This window comes from Bison bison, unplaced genomic scaffold (assembly GCF_000754665.1).
Source record: "Bison bison bison isolate TAMUID 2011002044 unplaced genomic scaffold, Bison_UMD1.0 scf7180017864216, whole genome shotgun sequence".
In the NCBI taxonomy this organism is placed as follows: Eukaryota; Metazoa; Chordata; class Mammalia; order Artiodactyla; family Bovidae; genus Bison; species Bison bison.
In genome coordinates, this window is record NW_011494788.1 from 1030366 (window position 1) to 1051087 (window position 20722).

The 20722-nt window shown below is 34.9% G+C and overlaps 1 protein-coding gene across 7 annotated transcripts in view; it reads right to left on the bottom strand.

The window, feature by feature from the left end:
* Positions 1-20722, bottom strand: part of PHF14 (PHD finger protein 14) — a 201063-nt gene that overhangs the window by 133913 nt on the left and 46428 nt on the right. For all 7 annotated transcript variants that reach the window (XM_010845426.1, XM_010845425.1, XM_010845424.1 and 4 more), the window contains exons 8-13: positions 9542-9688; positions 8484-8754; positions 8080-8186; positions 6888-6983; positions 4985-5088; positions 2916-3047 (exon numbers count right to left, since the gene is read on the bottom strand). In XM_010845426.1, coding sequence (XP_010843728.1) covers positions 2916-3047; positions 4985-5088; positions 6888-6983; positions 8080-8186; positions 8484-8754; positions 9542-9688 — 857 coding nt within the window. The remainder of the gene's footprint in view (positions 1-2915; positions 3048-4984; positions 5089-6887; positions 6984-8079; positions 8187-8483; positions 8755-9541; positions 9689-20722) is intronic.

Sequence of the window (20722 nt, forward strand, 5' to 3'; positions counted from 1 at the left end):
TGATATTTCTCCTGGCAATCTTGATTCCAGCTTGTGCTTCTTCCAGCCCAGCGTTTCTCATGATGTACTCTCTGCATATAAGTTAAATAAGCAGGGTAACAATATACAGCCTTGACGTACTCCTTTTCCTATTTGGAACCAGTCTGTTGTTCCACGTCCAGTTCTAACCATTGCTTCCTGACCTGCATATAGGTTTCTCAAGAGGCAGGTCAGGTGGTCTGGTATTCCCATCTCTTTCAGAATTTTCTATTTACATGCAATTAAAATTTAAGGTATTACTTTTAATATCTTAAAATTTCCATTTAAGCAAAAATTTTAACACTAAAAAATTTGACCAGTAGGAGTCAATTATCACTAGTTACTAAAGATTTTTATATAACTGTTGTTAAAAACCAAGCACTTTATTCTTTGGATTCATAGATTAACATCAAATAAAAATATTTTCAACATACACGCATTTCTGTGATATGGAAACAAGTATCTTTTTAGAATGAATCACTGTAGGGACTTTTTTGTTTGTTTTTTAAGTGACTTGTTTCCTCTTTTGTTTCTCAGTTTGTAACTATATTCCTTGTCAGGATAGTCTCTAGCTTCTCAAGCTCATCCCCACCAAAGGTTAATACATTTAGGTGACAAAGAAACTTGCTTTAGAGCACTCAGATAAACAAAAATGTTATGCTCTGAAAACCACAAAACACTGAACAACTCAGAAAAATCTAAAAAATATCTAACTGCTAAGGCAGAAATTTATTTCTATTTCAAGGCAACTGCCACACGATACTTGTAGTACATAAACTCAATACAGATGAAAACACTATTTGCAGCTCTTTCAACAATCTGTTAAACACTATAGTCCTCATTTTATAAATAGCCTTTAAAATATGAAAAAGCAGCTCTGCTACCATAACTGGTACACAAGATCCTAAGAAATAGGATGTTTAAAGTAATAATAATGAAAATTCATGTTAGGAATTTATGCCAAAGGACTACCTTCATACTGAAATACTAAGAGATTTTTCTCAGTTTGCTATATATTCTTGATCCTTAGCACTATACACTCCAACTTATGTTAAGGAGGTTTTTAAATCTTTATTATTAAAGGGAAACAATTTCATTGTTTATGTGTGCTGTGTGCTTAGGCACTCAGTCACGTGCGACTCTTTGCGACCCCATGGACAGTAGTCCACCAGGCTCCTCTGTCCATGGGGATTCTCCAGGTAAGAATACTGGAGTGGGTTGCCATTTCCTTCTCCAATATACCTATATAAATACATATAAAAAATGGAGTGAAGCCCTTTTAAAAATCTTTATTATTAAAGAAAAACAACGTCATTGTACAATAATGCTAAAACACATCCATGATTATGACAAAGTTCCCTGGCCCTGAAGACTACCAAACTGGTTTTCAACTTAGAAACGCACATAGGATACTTATTAACACTGCTGATATTCTAATACATGACAGCAGTTTCTCTTAAATTCTGGTTTCAAAAGCACTCACAAATCAGAAGTAATACATCCCACTATATTTGAAAAGAGTTGACCAGTATGACTGTCTCCAGGCAAATTGATAAAAGAGCACTATGAAAAAGAAGGGCTTCTCTCATAGCTCAGCTGGTGAAGAGTCCACCTGCAATGCAGGAGACCCCAGTTTGATTTCTGGGTCGGGAAGATCCACTAGAGAAGGGATAGACTACCCACTCCAGTATTCTTGGGCTTCCCTCGCGGCTCAGCTGGTAAAGAATCCACCTGCAATGCAGGAGACCTGGGTTCAATCCCTGGGTTGGGAAGATCCCCTGGACAAGGGAAAGGCTACAGACATCAGTATTCTGGACTGGAGAATTCCATAGACTATATAGTCCATGGGGTCGCAAAGAGTCGGACATGACTGAGAGACTTCCGCTTCACTTCATGAAAAAGTAATCATGTGAAAATGGTGAAAGAATGTGAGATTCTTAATAAAATGGACAGACATAGGTTTATGAAATAAAACAATGAGGTCAGAAAATATGCTTTAATGTATTTGATAAATAAACACCTTTTTGTACAGATTATCATTTAAGATTGGGGTCTAGTCATGTAAAATTTGTATAAAAAGAATAGTCATGTGCCTTCCAAAGCTCTCCGTGACCTATATTCTTCCTATACAGAATCAATCTATTAGAATTTGAACATCTGTCTTTCTCTTGGATTAAAATTAAGGAAAGAATAAAACTTATAAGTATCATAAACTTTTATCAAACATCTGTAGTGATTCCACATGCCTAAGTTAATGAAAAAATTCAAAAACGTAAGTCAAATGTTTCTAGATTTACAAAGAATGGTTGAATTTTAATACACAACTAGCCACAAGTAAAGCCTTTGGTGACACTAATTTGAAAACAAAATACTAAACTACATTTAAAGCATGAATATGGAGGCAAATTCTTAATAAAGAACAAAAATAAAGAATTTGAAAAAATGTTATAATAAAGAGAATTATAAACACACTAAACAGAATTCATGCCTTAAGAAACCACTGCTAAGATATTAAAATAGCCTCAATTAACTTAAATTCATTTATCAAAAAATTTGCTACATCTCTATACATATAATACTGTAATAAACATTTATGTCTGAAGTATTCTTACCACAAAAAATGATAACTATGTGAGGTGACAAATATGCTAATTAGCTTGATTGTGGTGATTATTTCACAGTGTATACATATATTAAATCATTATGTTGCAAACCTTAATATACACAACTTTTAAATGCCAATATGTCAATATTATTGGAAAACATTATAAAATTTTCAATTAAAAATATACTGAAAACTTTATTATGCATCAAATATGTTCTAATACTTCATCTAATACTGTTGAAACTAAGAGCAACACCAGTTCTAACATGTACATGCTCTTCAGTTTACTTACCAATAACTGTTTTTGGTCTTTCTTGGCATCCTCGTAAGAGGAGGGTCCAGACATCCAAGATGGTAATGCAGTTTACAGGTATCACACAATAAAAGAAGATGCTGATCATGGTTCTTCTTACAAATTCCACAACTTTGATAAAGGCAGCAGCAATAAAGGATTAGAATAATAATTATCATAGTGAATAGTTAATTTATGGCATATTTTTAAATTTTCAAAATTTCATTGTGATTTAACTTAATATATTTCTTTAACTGAAATCAAATACTTTTTTTAATAACACATATCTTTTTATAATGGCAAGAATCTAAATACTTTTGAGAATGTAGAATAGTTTAGATCTATTATAAATTTAAATTTTGCTGGAGTCAAACTATTCAGAGAAGGGCATATGTTAGGTATTTATTCTAACATCATCTTAATCTTCTTTATTACTTAAAGCCCATGTAACATCAGACCAAATTTTCTCTAGGAACAAATATTAAACAAAAATAGTTTTCAATTTTCTACCTCTCTAAAACTACAAAGAAGTTACTTTACAAACGAAATTCTGTTTATTTTCTACCATTAACTGTAAATCTTTCAAAGAACCTTCAACGTGTAAATAAGCTACATATGTTAAGTCTTTTTACAGAATCAGACTTTGAGTCTTAAAAATATACCAATTGATATTTATTATAAAGAACTGGAAGTTTTATTATTATTGTTGCTGTTGTTTTAGATTTTTGATTGTTCTTAAGAAATCTAACTTTTCTTGTGCAAAAGGTCAACTACTCCTGAGAGCACAAACACCATGATCTACAAATCCAGGGTGTACTTATATTAGGAATGTGAAGGGTGAGGAAAAAGTTGAGATCCTAAAAAATCCATAAGTATACAGAAAAAGTAATGATGTTTGAATTTTAAATAACCTTAGGAAAAAAAATCAAATATATACATATACAACAAAGACCAATCAATACTTGGTCTCAAAGTTGCTCAAAGTAAAAATGAAAAATTACTAAACTGTATCCTGAAACAAAAATGAGCTGTTAGTGATGAAAAGTCAGAAGCATAAGTAATAAGCCTGACGGTTTCAAATGAAACAGTTTTATCTGGAAAAGCTAGACTGTGACAGTGCTAGTCTTTATAAAGTACAGTATAGATACCAGTGAGCTTGTCCCACATTTCAAGGAAGTTAATTGCTATTACCTATGGAGAAAGCCTCCAAGCTAGAAGAGAAAGTAGTTATTGAGACAGATACTGTTGTTGCTATTTCTGAGAAAGAAAGAGATTGTGGGGAGAATATGTATACACTTACATAAGCATATTTACTTGTGTGTGTGAACAGATTTGTGTGTGTATGGATACACACAAACATACTTGCATCTTCTAAACTTTTCTCAATGAGTTTCATCAGCTACATGGAAAAAAAGTAAGATCCAAACCTACTGGTATGGAAAGAAATCTTAATAACTATATAAAACTGTTACAATGGTGAACACTGTAAAATACTGAGCCAAAAAAAAAAAAAGAACAAAAATATTTGGGGAAATGAAATTATTACAACTGAGCACAGAGAGAAAAAAAAATGTAGACAGATTCAAATCTAAAACTTATCTTCATTATCCACCCCTACCACTGTACAAAGGCAGTAATTCAAACTATAATATCCAACACTACCTAAAAACACATGTAAACCTCTAAAACTCACTCCAGCAAAATAAAATATAAATGTCCATTTATCTAACACACTGTTTTAACTATTTAAGAAAATACTCACGTACATTAGTTAAAACTCACTTTCCAATTCTCTAAAGAGGGGTTCCCATGGAGTTTGTGCACATATAACCAGTTACTTAAAGTATACAAAAAGTGATTTATCATTAAAAGAGGAGCGACTCTATCCTATCATCATTCAGTCTGGGAAGTATTTTTGATGAAGGTATTAATAAAATGAACTTCAAACACATTTGACTTTAAATTCTGATATAAACATAATTCATTCACAAATATTTAAAGCATCTTGCTACTAAAAAGTATTCATTTAAAAATATACTGTATTAATCTGTCAAAATTTCATTACTTGCCTATAAAGTACTGCAGGAAGAGTAGACGCCTTTTGTGTGCCCCCTTCTTTTTTACTTGGTTTTCTCTCCTTGGGTGCTCGCAAAATTGCCGGTATGTTCAACTTCTATTGATTTGAACAAATGCAGTTTATTTTGTTTTCAGAGAAAAAATATAAAGCAACATTTTTCTTTATGCGCCGTTCAAGTCAACTAATATGCTAGGATCTTGAGGGGGAAATGTTTTAAAGCTTTTACACTGGCAAAAAGGACTAAAATGAGTTTTTGTCTCATAGTCACTGCTGTGAGAAGCCTATAATTACATACTTTCACCAATTTTCTCTGGACCACTAAAACACTGTGAAAATTAAACTCCTACTTTAGCTTTAAAAGTGAAAGACAAGGACAAGAATTCAAGACTTGAAAAAAAAAAAGAACACGACAGAGTATTGAGGCCGTTTATTTTCTTAAACACCACAGCTACACTGGTGCTCCAAAGGTTAATTAGAAAAATTATCTTATTGGACCAAACTCTTCACAAAGCGAATTAGATTCTCTTTGGGTTTCTACTAATCTGTAGTATACTAGCTTCTCAGACAGCAACCATCTATCAAAGTCATTTCTCAGTGGCCCAGTGGGCCCGCATCAGTTCAACCAACCGGAAAAAAAGTGTCCTGCAAGTGGTACAAACGAATTCTACTTCTCCTGTGTATTTTACATTTGCACACAGAAATGCACGTGCTTCTGTTTCAAGTGATTTAATAAATTAAAATGCTCTTTCATAACTTATACTAAATAGATTCTTATGAGACAAACTTGCAAATCTGGCCAAAAGATAATGCTAGCTTGCCAAATAAACTAATAGGCTTGTATTCAATATTAATTTCACTAAATATAAAACATAAAACACTATAATCTTCCAAATATTCACTAACAGCCTATCAATAGAAACAAAGGTCAACTGTGCATACATAACTACTCATCCTCACCTCTTATGTTATTCATTATACTATATGCCACATACACCCTTTTCACAAAAGAAGCATCTTCAAAGCTAGCATGGCATAATACATATCAGTATGTACTACTTTCTAAAATAATGTGTCCACACAACCTATATAATGAATTTGGCTCTTTATAAACCTTTAAAATAAGTACCACAAAAAATATCTGTTCTTTAAAAACCTTCCTTCACAAATAAAACTATTTCCATGGTGAAAAGACCACAGCGAGTCTCCATTATCCTTAAAAAAATAACTTAAATTATTCAAATGAATTATTAATTTAAGAATTAAATACACAGTACTAAAAAAAGCATTCAAAGAAATCCATTTGGCAATGATTGTTCTTTACAATACCAAGAACTTTAATAAGCTCAATATGTTCAAGGATAAAGTAATTTCTTTCATAATTAAAATAAAACTAATGAAGGGAAAAACTACACTTTAACATTAAATTTCAAAAACCATTCCTTATAAGTTCAAAACCCATCAACATGAAAAAAAATTCCAGTTTTCCTTTTACATTTCCCCCATTAAAAAAAACAACAACTACTTATAGCACAAGAATAGGACAGAAGAAATGTGGCAAGGAATCTAAAACCGCTGCATAGAAGAATATGGTAGGAGTAACTCATGCTTCAAATCTTAGCTTCATCACAAATGACAGGTCAATCAGTTAGAGCAAATGAAAAAATTGTGCAAACAAGATAGCTGTTAAAACAACCATATTAAGCTACAGGTTCTCAGTAGGCAGCTTGCAAAGCTCTAGATGCATTTCAGGCAGAAACCATTATCCCAGAGGATTAGTTGGCCCTGATTAAACAAAATTCTTCAGTTAGTGAAGTGACAGTTGTATTAGAGATCCAATCTTTGAAATCATACAGAAAGCAAGAAGAGAAGGAGAGAGCAATTGGAAAGAAACTAACCTGCCCTGTGATTCTGCCTAGTAAGGCCCATATTCCTTGTCCTTCACTTCGAAGTTTTCCATTCATGTTTTGTAGTTCTTCCAAAGATTCACAGAGCTATAATGTGAACAATTCAAATTAGTAGACCATTACAATATTCAGTAACATATTTGAAAATGTAAATAATTTATCAATGTCCAAAATATCTACATTTCTATTCCACATACATTTAACACATTCAAGTCACAATACACTGAAAAATGAAAGTCTCCAACTATTTAAGAAGCACCAACAAAAAGTAAACATTTTATGTTAGCATTTTACTAATAATGATACATATTCTATAATAGTTTACTATATAATTTCACAGACACACTAATTAACCCTTATGAGTGTATCAAAGTGCACTCCCACCATTTTTCCAACAAGAAAATGATATATATCAATAAGTCAATCCTGGGGACCTCCCTGCGGTCCAGTGGTTAAGAATCTTCCTTTCAATGAAGGGGACGCAGATTTGATCTCTGGTTGGAGAATTAAGATCTTACATGCCTCAGGTCAAGTGAGCCTGAGTTCTGCAACTAGAGAAGCCCACATGCCGCATTACTGAGCCCTCGTACCCAAAGATGACCCAGCACAGCCAAAAGAAACAAAAGTCAATCCAGATTTTTCTTATGTTACTTATTATCTCACATTTAGTCACAACTTGCTTTTATACATTTCTTCATGAACTTCTTCATCTTTAGAATGAAGATATAGAAGAGAAATTTTAATCGGGAGATTTTTTTTTTAATCAAAAGTAACAAAACAATTTAAGAAAAAAAGTAATTCAAAAGTAAGTTTTAAAGTTTTCTATAACTTAGAAAGATAAATGGAGTCAGACTTGGGCCTCAAACCCCAACTCTATGCCTTGACTACCTTTGCGAACCTGGGCAAATTACTTCACCTGTTTAGGATTCAGTTTACGCTTCTGAAAAAGGGAGCAGAAATCATAAGCCACATTATAAAGCTGAAGTAAGAATGAGATGAGTTAACACAAGTAAAAATGCTCAAAACTGTGCCTGGCACATAGAAAGTACTCAGTGTTAGTGACGGTAATGAAGATAACGAGGGGTCGGAATTACAGACAAGTCGTAGAAACTCCAGAGGAATTTCAAAATGAAACATAAGGAATCATCAGTAAGATGTAATTACATTACGTTGTTTGTTTTACCTTATTATATTCCACATGAAGCTTTTCTTGTTCATTCTCTAATTTATCCTTTATATTCTTTTGTTCAGCCATATTCTCCTGAATTTGAATCATGCGCATATTTCTCTCTAGTTAAATTAAATATCCAATTTTAGTTTAGAAGAAAATAAAAGCTGATATACAAAATACACAAAGGAAGAAGCTAGCCATAGAGATGACCACATGGATAAACCTAGACACTTTTAACTCTACTCACAAATACATTAAATTAGCATTTTACAACAATCCACAACTTATTAGGAAAATAAACATACTTGATATATGTAGCAAGACTAGTAAATTTCTAAACATTGACAGTGTATCAAATATTTCTATCAGCAAACTGTTCTCAATGAAAATGTGCATGCATCAGGGCCTATACTGACCGAAATAATAATTCACAAAATCAGCAGTGAGAGCAGGTTGCTTATGCTTTCTCCTTCCATCCACACTAGAACTAGTATCTGAATTGTCCACTGGGAAGATATCTGTACTGATTCCCATGAGTTCTGCTTTCCGCATAAGTTTGCGAATGGCTGAAGCACTGCTAGTGAGTGGTCTGGGCAATTTTTCCCTCGGAACCCAGGCCTGGGGTCTGGTGGATCGAGCTAGTTCTGCTTTGGCACGATACTGCTGAAGCCGGGCATTGATCCTTGCCTATAAAAGAAATGTATACAAATTTTAAAAGATATTAAAATGGAACATACTTATGATTTTTATTTCCATACTTAGCAAGAGTAAGGATGATCAGAAGTTCCTCTATTGCGGCAAATTATATCTATCCACAGTCCTTAATATCCACAGCATAATTCTTGGGTTATGATAAATGAGGTCTACCCCTAGTTAACAACTGCCCTAGCCTATGATTAGTTGTCAAAAACTAGTATAATTAAGCTGAGGTTTCTCAACTAGCCTTGTACTAGTCTTCATTAATTTACTTAATTTACAAACAAATATATTTCATGACAGGCAAACTAATCAAAGTCTTTGCACATATGAATCTTAGAACAGACTGAAAAAAAGATGTGGTCAACATATTGCACTGATAGAATAATTTCCTCTAAGCCACATTCTTTAATGTATTAGAAACATGTTTTATAAATGACTGCTTTGTTGAGACTAGATGATGAGTAATGTATTCAACCACAAACTATACTCTCCATTTACCTTAATGACAGTCCACTTTCTAGATAATTTCACAATTACACTAACCAAATTTCACAATTATACATCATATATCAAAGATGCATGAGATCTTAAATTTCTAACTTCTTTTTTTTTGGCCAGGCTATACAGCTTGTGGGATCTTAGCTCTGTTACCAGGGATCAAACTGGAGCCCTCAGCAGTAAGAGCACAGAGTCCTAACCACTGAACCACCAGGGAATTCCCTGAAATCTATACCCTTGAAAGAAAAAAACACAAGTTTTGGAATGAGTCTCATACCTGTGCTTCTGGTGATAACTGCTTCTCTCTCTCTTGTAAAGACATTTTACAATAGGATTGTAGAGCCAAGTAGTTTTTTCTCTTCCACTTTCTGTCTAACCTATCTGCATGTTGCTTACAATAAGCAAAAAATGGATCTGCTATATCCTATATAAAAAAACAGAGAGGGGGAAATGAACACTTTTACTCCAAAGGGCCATTTTTAAAAAAGCCATAAGAGATAATATTTCCTTTTTGAAGAATATACCACAGTGCTGGTTATTCCTAAAAATAAATTACAAAATTAAGTTTTATACATAATGATAAAAATCGCTGCTTTAGGAACTTAATCTATATACCAAATTCAAATTAACAAATTTTTTTCTTTATACAGCCTTGTGGATTTAAAAAATACTGAAATCAAAACTTAGGCATTACATTAAGTTATACTTGTTACCTAAAAAAAATCACTGTTTAAAACAAACAAGATATTAATAGGCATAGGTAGAAATCATCATTAAAGTTATTAATACATAGATTAATATTATAAAACAACAACATATCTAGAAAATATAGGACTAGTCAACAATAGGGCATTTCTAACTGACGAGAAATGCACAGGCAAACTCTACCTGGGATAAAACTAGATTAAGAAGGCCAGGCCTTATGGAAGGGGAGTTTAGGGGAGAATGGATACACATATATGTATGGCTGAGTCCCTTCACTGTTTACCAGAAATTATCACAGTATTGTTTGTTTATCAGCTATACCCTAATACAAAATAAGAAGTTTAAAAAAAAAGGCCAGGCCTTGTCAATAAAACACTTCAGATATTCTCTTTAACTCTTTACAAAATTCTAAAACCTCAAATGGAAACACAGCTGTCTCACAGTCTCATTTTATGGTACTACCTTAATGGGTACATATTCATAAATAATAGGATACAAAAACATAAAAGGAAATCTACTATCAAAAATAGGAAAAAATTGTAAATATGTAGGCAAAAAAAAAGCATTCTGCAATGTGACTAGCCAGCAAAGTAACAAGTAGTTCATTCTTCAGGTCTGTCCCAAAGAGAAAAACAGATAAGCTGCTCATACGGTTTTTACCTGAGTTACGTTAGAGTCTCTTAGTAAGGTGGGGTTTTACAACCCAAAGAGAACTGATGATGCTAACAAAAGTAGAAACAAATGAGAAGTACAAAAAGAAAAATCATCATATAGTAAAACCAAAGTGTCCTTAACATTAAAAACATCAAAGTATATAACGCAACTTTTTAGTATGATATCCACAGATGTTACAATATAGCACTGTGAATATTGTAATTAGAGAATCTGGATATATAAAAACTTGGACAATAAAACCTGGCCCCACCAATTAAAGATTTTTGTGGCTTTAAACAAGTTGCTAATTATCTCTGGGTCTCTGTTAACTCATTAACAAAACAGGTTTAATAATTATTACTTCATATAGGTACAGAAATAAATTTTAAAAATGTAGAAAGGAGACTGGATTCTCTCTCTCTCTCTCTCTCTCTCTCTCTCTCTCATTCACACTCATACACAGCTGCTTTCTCACAACGTGCTCTACACATCCTGGCAATAGAAGAGACTAAGTGGAAATAAAGAATATATTGAACTATAGTCAAAATGATCTCAAGAACCATTCTACTGTCTTAAAGTAGTAGGTAATGTTGAAATTGAGATATCAGAGATAGGATTCATGCTTGCATAGGTCAGTTAAGCATTAGAACCAAGACTCTGACTTAATGAAAAGACCAGTCATTTCTGGTCAAAAAGACACATGAAAAGGATGAAGTAGCCCAAGTAATTTTTCTTTTGTTTCATGACTGGGGATTGGGGACAATAAATCCTAAATCTAAGGCTATCAAGACCAAGGGATTAATTTCTTTTAGAGAATGAAACAGATACACCAAGCAACCACTATCCATTAACATCTATCCTCATCTTTTTCCCCTTAGTAGTAGAATCTTTCTGAGTTTCTGGATATATGATGACCTTGCTAGAAAATTTCTATCCAGACCCTCAGCAGCTGAGTATGGCCATATGATAAGTTCCAGCCAATGAAGTTTATGAAATTTCTTAACCAGACCCTTGATAGGAAATGTTCACTCTTCACCTTCTCTTCCTTCCTACCAATGGGGTACAACCCAGGCAAGGTGGTGATAAACCATCTCTGACCATGCGAGAAAGTACAACAAACTAAAGGAATATGAAGCAATAAGTAAGAGGCACCTGGTCCCTGGAACCAAACTCCCCTGAACATAAAATCAATCTGGAATCATAGAAAGACCATAACGTCTTCCTTGTTCAAGTTACTGGCTATTCAATTTTATTAAACCATTCAAAATATTGTGCTAATTAATAATCTGGTTGACTTGGACTATCCCCTCAACTTGCCTAGAGAAACTTTCAAGATCCTATTCCCAGTAGAAAATGGAAAGGGAAAAAAATTTTCTAAACATTTACCATGTACCAGGCTTAGTGCCTGTTTTCATACTGTCTCATTTATCTCTCATCACTACCACATGAGGTAAGTTCTATTATTTTAATATCAACTTTATGGATAGAAAACTGAAAACAAGAGAGGTTAAGATCCACTGCTAGTAAGTAAAAGCTGTCTTTTTCAACCACTGTCTGTCATCAGATTTACTTAAGGACATTTCCAAATAGAAACAACAAAATCCCAGCTCTGGAGATTGCGTTTCAGTAGGTCTAAGGCAAAGAGTTCTAAATGTGAATGCCTTGAGAAACAGTTAACAGTAAACATAAATGAGTAAAAGGATGTAAAGATGCTGGGAAATTATAAGACAAAAATAATGATGGAAGTAGGGGGAAAAGCGGAATGTGGGCTAAATGGTGGGGACCCGTGACAACCTGGAATGCCCCATCAACTCAAGTTATCTTTTTATTGCACTATTCTTATCATACAAAATGTATCTACAGGTCACATTTAGCTTGTGGACCTCTGAATTTCACGATTTGTTCTAGAATCTTAAAACCAAAACAATTTATTCCAAACAAAGCTCCCTGACTAATACTGATTCAACAGTTCAAAGGACTATAAGCTGAAAGAAACTATTAGGAATCTTGTACATTGAGACCGAACTGGCACTTGTAAAAATGAAGTATTTTTAAGAAAAGTAGAGAGGTTTTATTGGTATCTGCATAAAACTGTTTATTGAAATAAGAAAAGTGTAAATACTATCATGAGTTAGGAGCATAACATGTTTATCTTCTCAGTTACAACACCATCTTTTTCCACCTCACCTCAGCCATTTAATTCCTATGACTGTACCTAGAATTTGAACTCTTTCCATAATGCAATTTCTCAAGTATTCTCTGAGCATTATCTTTTATCTTTCCTGATCACTTCTTTTCAGACTCAAACAAGTTTTTAATACCTTTCAGATCTCCAATGTACAGACTTTTATCCTCTGACTGCCCCAGAGTCCCATACACATGATTGCCCTCTTTACCTGATTATTTCATGGCCCATCAATTAATTACTTGTTTGCAGTCCTCTCTTCATTTGTTCCTCTCTTCCTCATCTAGCTTCACTTGACAAAACCTAAAGCAAGGTAAACCCAACTCTTCCCCTATTTTAACCTATATCAGAGCATCTGAACACATTCCCAAATTAATTTCCATTCCATTTTTATAGATAATCACTGAACAGCTTCATCTCTCAAACTTTCAATATCTCCTCTCTATTCTTAACTTGCAGATGATGGCCTTATTTATTCCACTGGAGAGGTTTTGAAGAGAGGAGAAAAGCAATTAAATGAGAACTTCCACAACCTCCAGTCACTGCATACCTCAACCTATCTGCATGTCTACACATATCCTCTGACTAATCTCCTGTTACCGGAGATAAACTGCCCAATGTTCCTATCTAAGGCTGACCTTCAGTTGCAATTAATTCCACCCCATCTTCCCTACAGCAATTCTACCTTCTGCACATTTTTTTCTCTCTACTGGCATACTAAAAACACTGTAATATCCTTTAAAAATACTTAAAAGACATTCCCTGGGTTCTCATTTGTAGGTCACTTCAAAGTCCCCCTTAAAAGGAAAAATCTAAAGCCCTGCCCATATAGCTGTCTTAACTCTGTTCCACTCCTAAGTTTTCAACTAGTCTCAACTTCTCTAATAGCTCCTCTCAAGTCAAAACTGACCTTCATTTTGACAAACCCAATGGTCACTTCTCAGTCTTAACCTTATTCCTTTGACACAACTTGTTTACTCTCTCTTTGAAACACCTGTCTTAGTTTTTTTGTTTTTTTTTTTTAACCTCACTAATAACTCTGCCTCAGACTCCTTGGTAGATTTCGCCTTACTTTCCCAAATTTCAATTTGGGATTGTTGAATGCCGAGGTAGCCCTATGACTGTCATCAGAACTCTTCCCATCTCCTTCTCCTCTTATACTCTAAGTAATTTCACTTAGTCATCTCACCATAAATACTATCTATACCCCGACACTCCCAAATCTGTATCTTTAGCCTTGATTGCTTCCCTAAACTTCAGATTCTGATAGTCACCTACCTACCTGATGTCTCCACTTACAGGCCTAATAGGCGTTTTGAACTCAACATGTCCAAAACTGTCCTCAATTTCCTTCTCTCCTGCAATAAATCTGCTCTTCCTGCAGATTTAATAATCTTTCAATAAATCTTTTCTACCTCAGTAAACCATAACTCCACTCTACTAGAAGCTCCACAAGAGCCTCCTGATGAAAGTGAAAGAGGAAAGTGAAAAAGCTGACTTAAAACTCAACATTTGAAAAACGAAGATCATGGCATTCGGTCCCATCACTTCATGGCAAATAGATGGGAAAACAATGAAAATAGTGACAGACTTTATATTCTTGGGCTCCAAAATCACTGCAGATGGTGACTGCAGCCATGAAATTAAAAGATGCTTGCTTCTTGGAAGGAAAGCTATGACCAACCTAGACAGCATATTAAAAAGCAGAGAGTACTTTACTGACAAAGGTCCGTCTAGTCAAAGCTATTGTTTTTCCAGTAGTCATGTACGGATGTGAGAGTTGGACTATAAAGAAAGCTGAGCGACAAAGAATTGATGCTTTTGAACTGTGGTGTTGGCAAAGACTTTTGAGAGTCCCTTGGACAGCAAGGAGATCAAAACAGTCAAACCTAAAGGAAACCAGTCCTGATTATTCATTGGAAGGACTGATGCTGAAGTTGAAGCTCCAATACTGTGGCCACCTGACGCGAAGAACTGACTCACTGGAAAAGACTCTGATGCTGGGAAAGATTGAAAGCAGGAGAAGAAGGGGATGACAGAAGACGAGATGGTTGGATTGTATCACCGACTCGATGGACACGAGTTTGAGCAAGCTCCGGGAGTTGGTGACGGACAGGGAAGCATGGTGTGCTGCATTCTCTGGTGTCAGAGTCAGACATGACTGAGCGACTGAACTAGAAGTTCAGGCTAAAGAGAAATCACCCTTTTCCTCTCTCTCTCTCTGTTTACTCAACAATCTCTCAACAGATATCTACAAAATCTGTCATTTCTTATTACCTCTATCCTTAAAACCTTAAACCATTTTATTTGTTCTCTCTACTTTCACCTTCGCCTCTCTATAGTCTATACTGAACACAACCATCAGGGTGGTCCTTCTAAACATCAGTTGACTCACATGTTCTCTATGCAAATCTGATGGCTTTCCATCTCACTCAAGAGTGTAAATCCAAAGTCATTCTCATGTTCTTCCAGTCCCTACATGATGTAGCTGCCTCTATGACCTCCTTCCTCTCCTCTTACCACACACCAGCCCCCACCTCTGTATCAGCCATACCAGTTCTTCTTGGTCCTCAAACCAAGCATGTTTCTACCTCAGAGCCTCTATATTCTGTTCCCCCTGCCTGTAACGCTCTCCTCTCAAATAAACATAAGCTCCCTACCATTTTCCTTACATTTTTTCCACAAAATGTCGCCTTCTTAGAGAGCCCACCTCTGATCTCCCCATATAAAACAGTACTGTCCTACTTCCCTTAGTCCGTACATACTTTATCCTGCTTTGTATTTCTTCATAATACGTATCACAATATAGCAGTGAGTTGAGGATAAACCCTTAAGTCTGGGAGACAGAGAAGTGATTACTCGTTTGTCTCAAAAGTATTGGTATTTTCTGGTAAACTTTTTCACTATCTGTCCTCTCCCAACCTGCCACTCAAATGTAAGCTACCTTAAGAACAGTTTATTTTGTTCAATGTTAATCTCTATAGGCTCCACAGCAAAGCCTAATACACAGTAGCTCAATATACCTGTTGAATAAATATGCTGAATGAATGACAGTAAAAAGCATTAATCTGTAATCCTCAAATAGTTCAAAGGGACAGGGAGCCTGGTGGGCTGCTGTCTCTGGGGTCACACAGAGTCAGACACGACTGAAGCGACTTAGCAGCAGCAGCAGCAGCAGCAAGAGATATATAGGCCAAGAAGGTCCACTGAAGTTTCTGATTCTTCTAGGGAATCTTCTTATTTCTGTATTTACAGCACTTCTTGTCCATCAGAGGCACCTGTGACATCTTTTAATGTTGTCTTGTAAGACTTTTTAACATTTCATTGTGTTTACTATCTAACCCCATCCACATGACTTAAAGCTATTTTTATGCTCCCTGACAAACTCCTCCACCCCCAAACCTAGAGTTTATAGTGTCTGTTGCACATATGAATAGGCCCTCAATCATGACTGACTGATGTGAACTGAGTACTACGAAGTTATGTTTGAATATAAATTTCACTGTTTGTAAACAAAGTTTAGGTCACTCCTAACAAAACAACTCAGTTTTAGAACATGAATTTGATAAAGACTTACTCCTGACAGTCACGTTCCACAAATGCTTGCTGAGTTATATAATTCAGCCCTCAACTGTGATGCCTTTGCAAACACTATATGATTAACTATTTAACACACAGTTTTAGTTTACTTTTTAAGGAGTCTTGTACTCAAGTCTGAAACTCCCAGAAGATGAAGACCAAAGGATAAAAACAATAAATCTAAGCAAGATTTCTTAATTTCTTGAATCTAGTACTTGAAATTTCTAGAACCTTTTACAGATGAAAACTTTTCATGCAAATTCAATGCCCAAATGCTTGAGAAGGAAATGGTAACCCACTGCAGTGTTCTTGCCTGAAGAATTCCATAGACGGAGGAGACTGTGGGCCATGGTCCATGGGGTCGCAAAGAGTTGGACACAATTGAGCAACTAACACTACACTAATACACTAATGCACAAATGACTCGCGTCTAGATACCAAAAAAGAAAAATTTCACAATGTACATATTTTCTGAACCATAAACAAAACCATACATACAGCTGTTTAGTACCCTTTCCTATAAAAACTGAAAGTAACCAACTTAACTTTATTGAGATCTTATTCTAAGAATCTGTATTCAATTTGATCTCATTTTTAAAGGTCTCTTTTTCCCCCATTTTTAGCATTTATCACTTGTTCACTTTTCACTTTTATGACAATTCTTAAAACTCATACATATTATATACAAAATATGGTGGTCTAAAACCAATCTAATAAGAATTTTATGTAAATTATATTTATTAAAAAAATAAAGCAGTTTCTTTACCCATCATTAGAATATTATCCTTATCTATATCTTTTATATAAAAAATTAATACTAATCTAGCTAACAGAAAAATAACACTTTATGAAAGTAAAATTATCCTGTGGCATCAGATTCTACAAAAACATTAGGTATTAACTATTTACATTAAGCTCATTAAAATCTGACATTAATATTTCTTTCTGGCAGGAAAATACATATGATTTAATGATTATATAATACTTTAAAGTATTCAATTCTACTTTTCATTTTTTAACCATATCTGTTAAAACAAAAAGAAAACCTATGTTAATTTATTTGGCAGCCTAAAGTTCAACTTATGCAATATATGTTTATATAGGAAAAGTCCTAATAATCAGCTCTGCACATAGGAATTATCCATTTGCATTTATTATATTTTATTATTTCCTTACATATAGTCACACCATCCCAAATTCATTATTTTTAATTGCGGTTTATAAGCAGATAAAAATACGGTCTTATGGTAGACATCAAATTTAGACACTGACACAAAACTCACAAAGTTAACTGAAAAATAATGATATAAACTCTTTATTAAAAACAGAACTGGTAAAAAAAAATAAATAAAAAATAAAAACAGAACTGGTGTGTTTTTATCCTACAGGTTATTTTTTATTTATTCAAAAAAGATTTGAGGTGGCTTATTAAAATATGCAAAGTGTAAGATAATTTAATTAAGCTTTAATTATTAATTTTAAAAACTAAGTAAGGACTGTAGTGTGTATGTGTTTAGAAGGTGAGAGTGAATAATGAAACAAAGGGAAAAACGAAGTAGAAAAAAATAAAATGAAACCCAGACATACAGAATATTCCTTAAAGTTCTCTGTGTAAGATTATAAAACTAAAGCCAATATTAATGTCAAAAAAAAACAATCAGAAAAAAAGTCTTGAAAAGGAAGGACTACTGAGAAGCCAATTCCACTATGATGAGGCAGGCTGGAAGGAAAGGGGATGACACTCTTAAAAAGCAAAGATCAGGTAACAGATCAAACCCAGGGAAAAGAAAGGCCAGAACATCAGAATTCTACTGTGAAGCAAGGAAGGGAAAAATGGAAATGGTGAAATTTTCATTTGTTTCTTTCTTTTATTCAAAATAACTGATTCTTCTTTTCCTTCTTTTAATACCTGATAAAAACACTACTTCATTTGATCTAAGTATATGGCTGAGCTACAGTGAAAGGAAATAAACTGCCAACTTCTTAGGCTGGTTGTAGCAAACTGTTTGTTAGCTGCTGACTCCCCAAGCCATTCCCTTCCAACATATTCCCTTTTTGTAAAATTCATTTTCTCTGACAGAAACGGAAAATGTCAGTTTTCACCAATTCACGCACTGCTAACAACAGCCATAATGACTATTTTGACACATGAGATAATGGGACAATCTACTGGAGTGAACATATGAGAAAATTTTTCAGTCCTAATGATAAGAGAACCCTCTCCCCTCCTCCTCTGTTTTGAATTATATAATGAAAGAACACAGTGCTTATTTAGAGCTATTCCAGCAATATTGAGACCATGAGACAACAAGGTTAGGAACCAAAAAGAAAAGCATATTGATGTTGGTAGAATAGAAGAATAAAATAAGACTTAATCATTGAGCTCCTGAAACAACCCCAGAACTACTATTGTTTAGGTCTCCTGTCATGAGATAGTTAACACATGGCTACCACAGCTAAGTATTCTATTACTTGCTTCCAAAAGCCTAGATAAGGTACAACATCAAAAAGTTGAACAAACAAAATACTTATCATAAAAGTCACATGCACATTGGTAGTAGACTCCACATGTGGCTCTGAAATTGCCAGAAAATTAAAGAAGTTATTGCAATCAGTAACATAATTCACAATATCAGAAACCAGTTAATAAGCAAACACACAGCTACACCTACTATTAAGAATTAAGAGAAAGAACACTACATAATGTACTGAGAAACAGGCTCATCAACATTCTCAGTTTAAACAAAAAAAAAATCAATAAGGCTTTCAACATCAACAAAAGTATAAAAAGTACACATCAACTAAATGAATAATAGTTAAGAATCAAAATAATTTTATCCAAGAACATAAACATCTAATAATATGGCTCATGTAAATGTTTGGAGCAGTTGATTATCTGTATAAATTCCAAGTAAATTATATTTCTTACAGTCAGTCATACTTCAAAAAAAGTTAAACGATTCTTAGAGAAGTACCAAAGTGAAAATGATCTATCTGCTAACAAGTAACCAAGCTGGAGGAAGTAGTGAGCAACTTATGCAAACCAAAGAGACAGAGACACATGTATGAATAGTTAGTTATTCTAATACCACAAGAAAAGGTACCAAGGAAATACCCTCAGACAATGCCTGTAGATAAATAGGAAATCAAATAAAAATAAACGGGAAACCAAATTGCAATTCACTATACACAAAATGGGAGAAGGCAATGGCATCCCACTCCAGTACTCTTGCCTGGAAAATCCCATGGACGGAAGAGCCTAGTAGGCTGCAGTCCGTGAGGTCGCTAAGAGTAGGACACGACTGAGCGACTTCACTTACACTTTTCACTTTCATGCATTTGAGAAGGCAACGGCAAGCCCCTCCAGTGTTCTTGCCTGGAGAATCCCAGGGACGGGGGAGCCTGGTGGGCTGCCATCTATGGGGTCGTACAGAGTCAGACACGACTGAAGCGACTTAGCAGCAGCAGCAGCAGCATACACAAAATGATGATCTGAAAACTAATTTTATTCTAGAACTCTTCTTAATGAAAACTTCAGTTCAGTTCAGTCGCTCAGTCGTTTCCGACTCTTTGCAACCCCATGAACCACAGTATGCCAGGCCTCCCTGTCCATCACTAACTCCCAGAGTTTACTCAGACTCACGTCCATCGAGTCAGTGATGCCATCCAGCCATCTCATCCTCTGTCGTCCCCTTCTCCTCCTGCCCCAATCCTTCCCAGCATCAGAGTCTTTTCCAATGAGTCAACTCTTCCCATGAGGTGGCCAAAGTACTGGAGTTTCAGCTTTAGCATCATTCCTTCCAAACAAATTCCATGGCTGATCTCCTTCAGATTGGACTGGTTGGATCTCCTTGCAGTCCAAGGGACTCTCTTCTCCAACACCACAGCTCAAAAGCATCAATTCTTCGGCGCTCAGCCTTCTTCACAGTCCAACTCTCACATCCATACATGACCACTGGAAAAACCAGAGCCTTGACTAGACAGACCTTTGTTGGCAAAGTAATGTCTCTGCGGACTGCAGCCATGAAATTAAAAGATGCTCACTCCTTGGAAGGAAAGTTATGACCAACCTAGATAGCATATTCAAAAGCAGAGACATTACTTTGCCAACAAAGGTTCGTCTAGTCAAGGCTATGGTTTTTCCTGTGGTCATGTATGGATGTGAGAGTTGGACTATGAAGAAGGCTGAGCGCCGAAGAATTGATGCTTTTGAACTGTGGTGCTGGAGAAGACTCTTGAGAGTCCCTTGGACTGCAAGGAGATCCAACCAGTCCATTCTGAAGGAGATCAGCCCTGGGATTTCTTTGGAAGGAATGATGCTAAAGCTGAAACTCC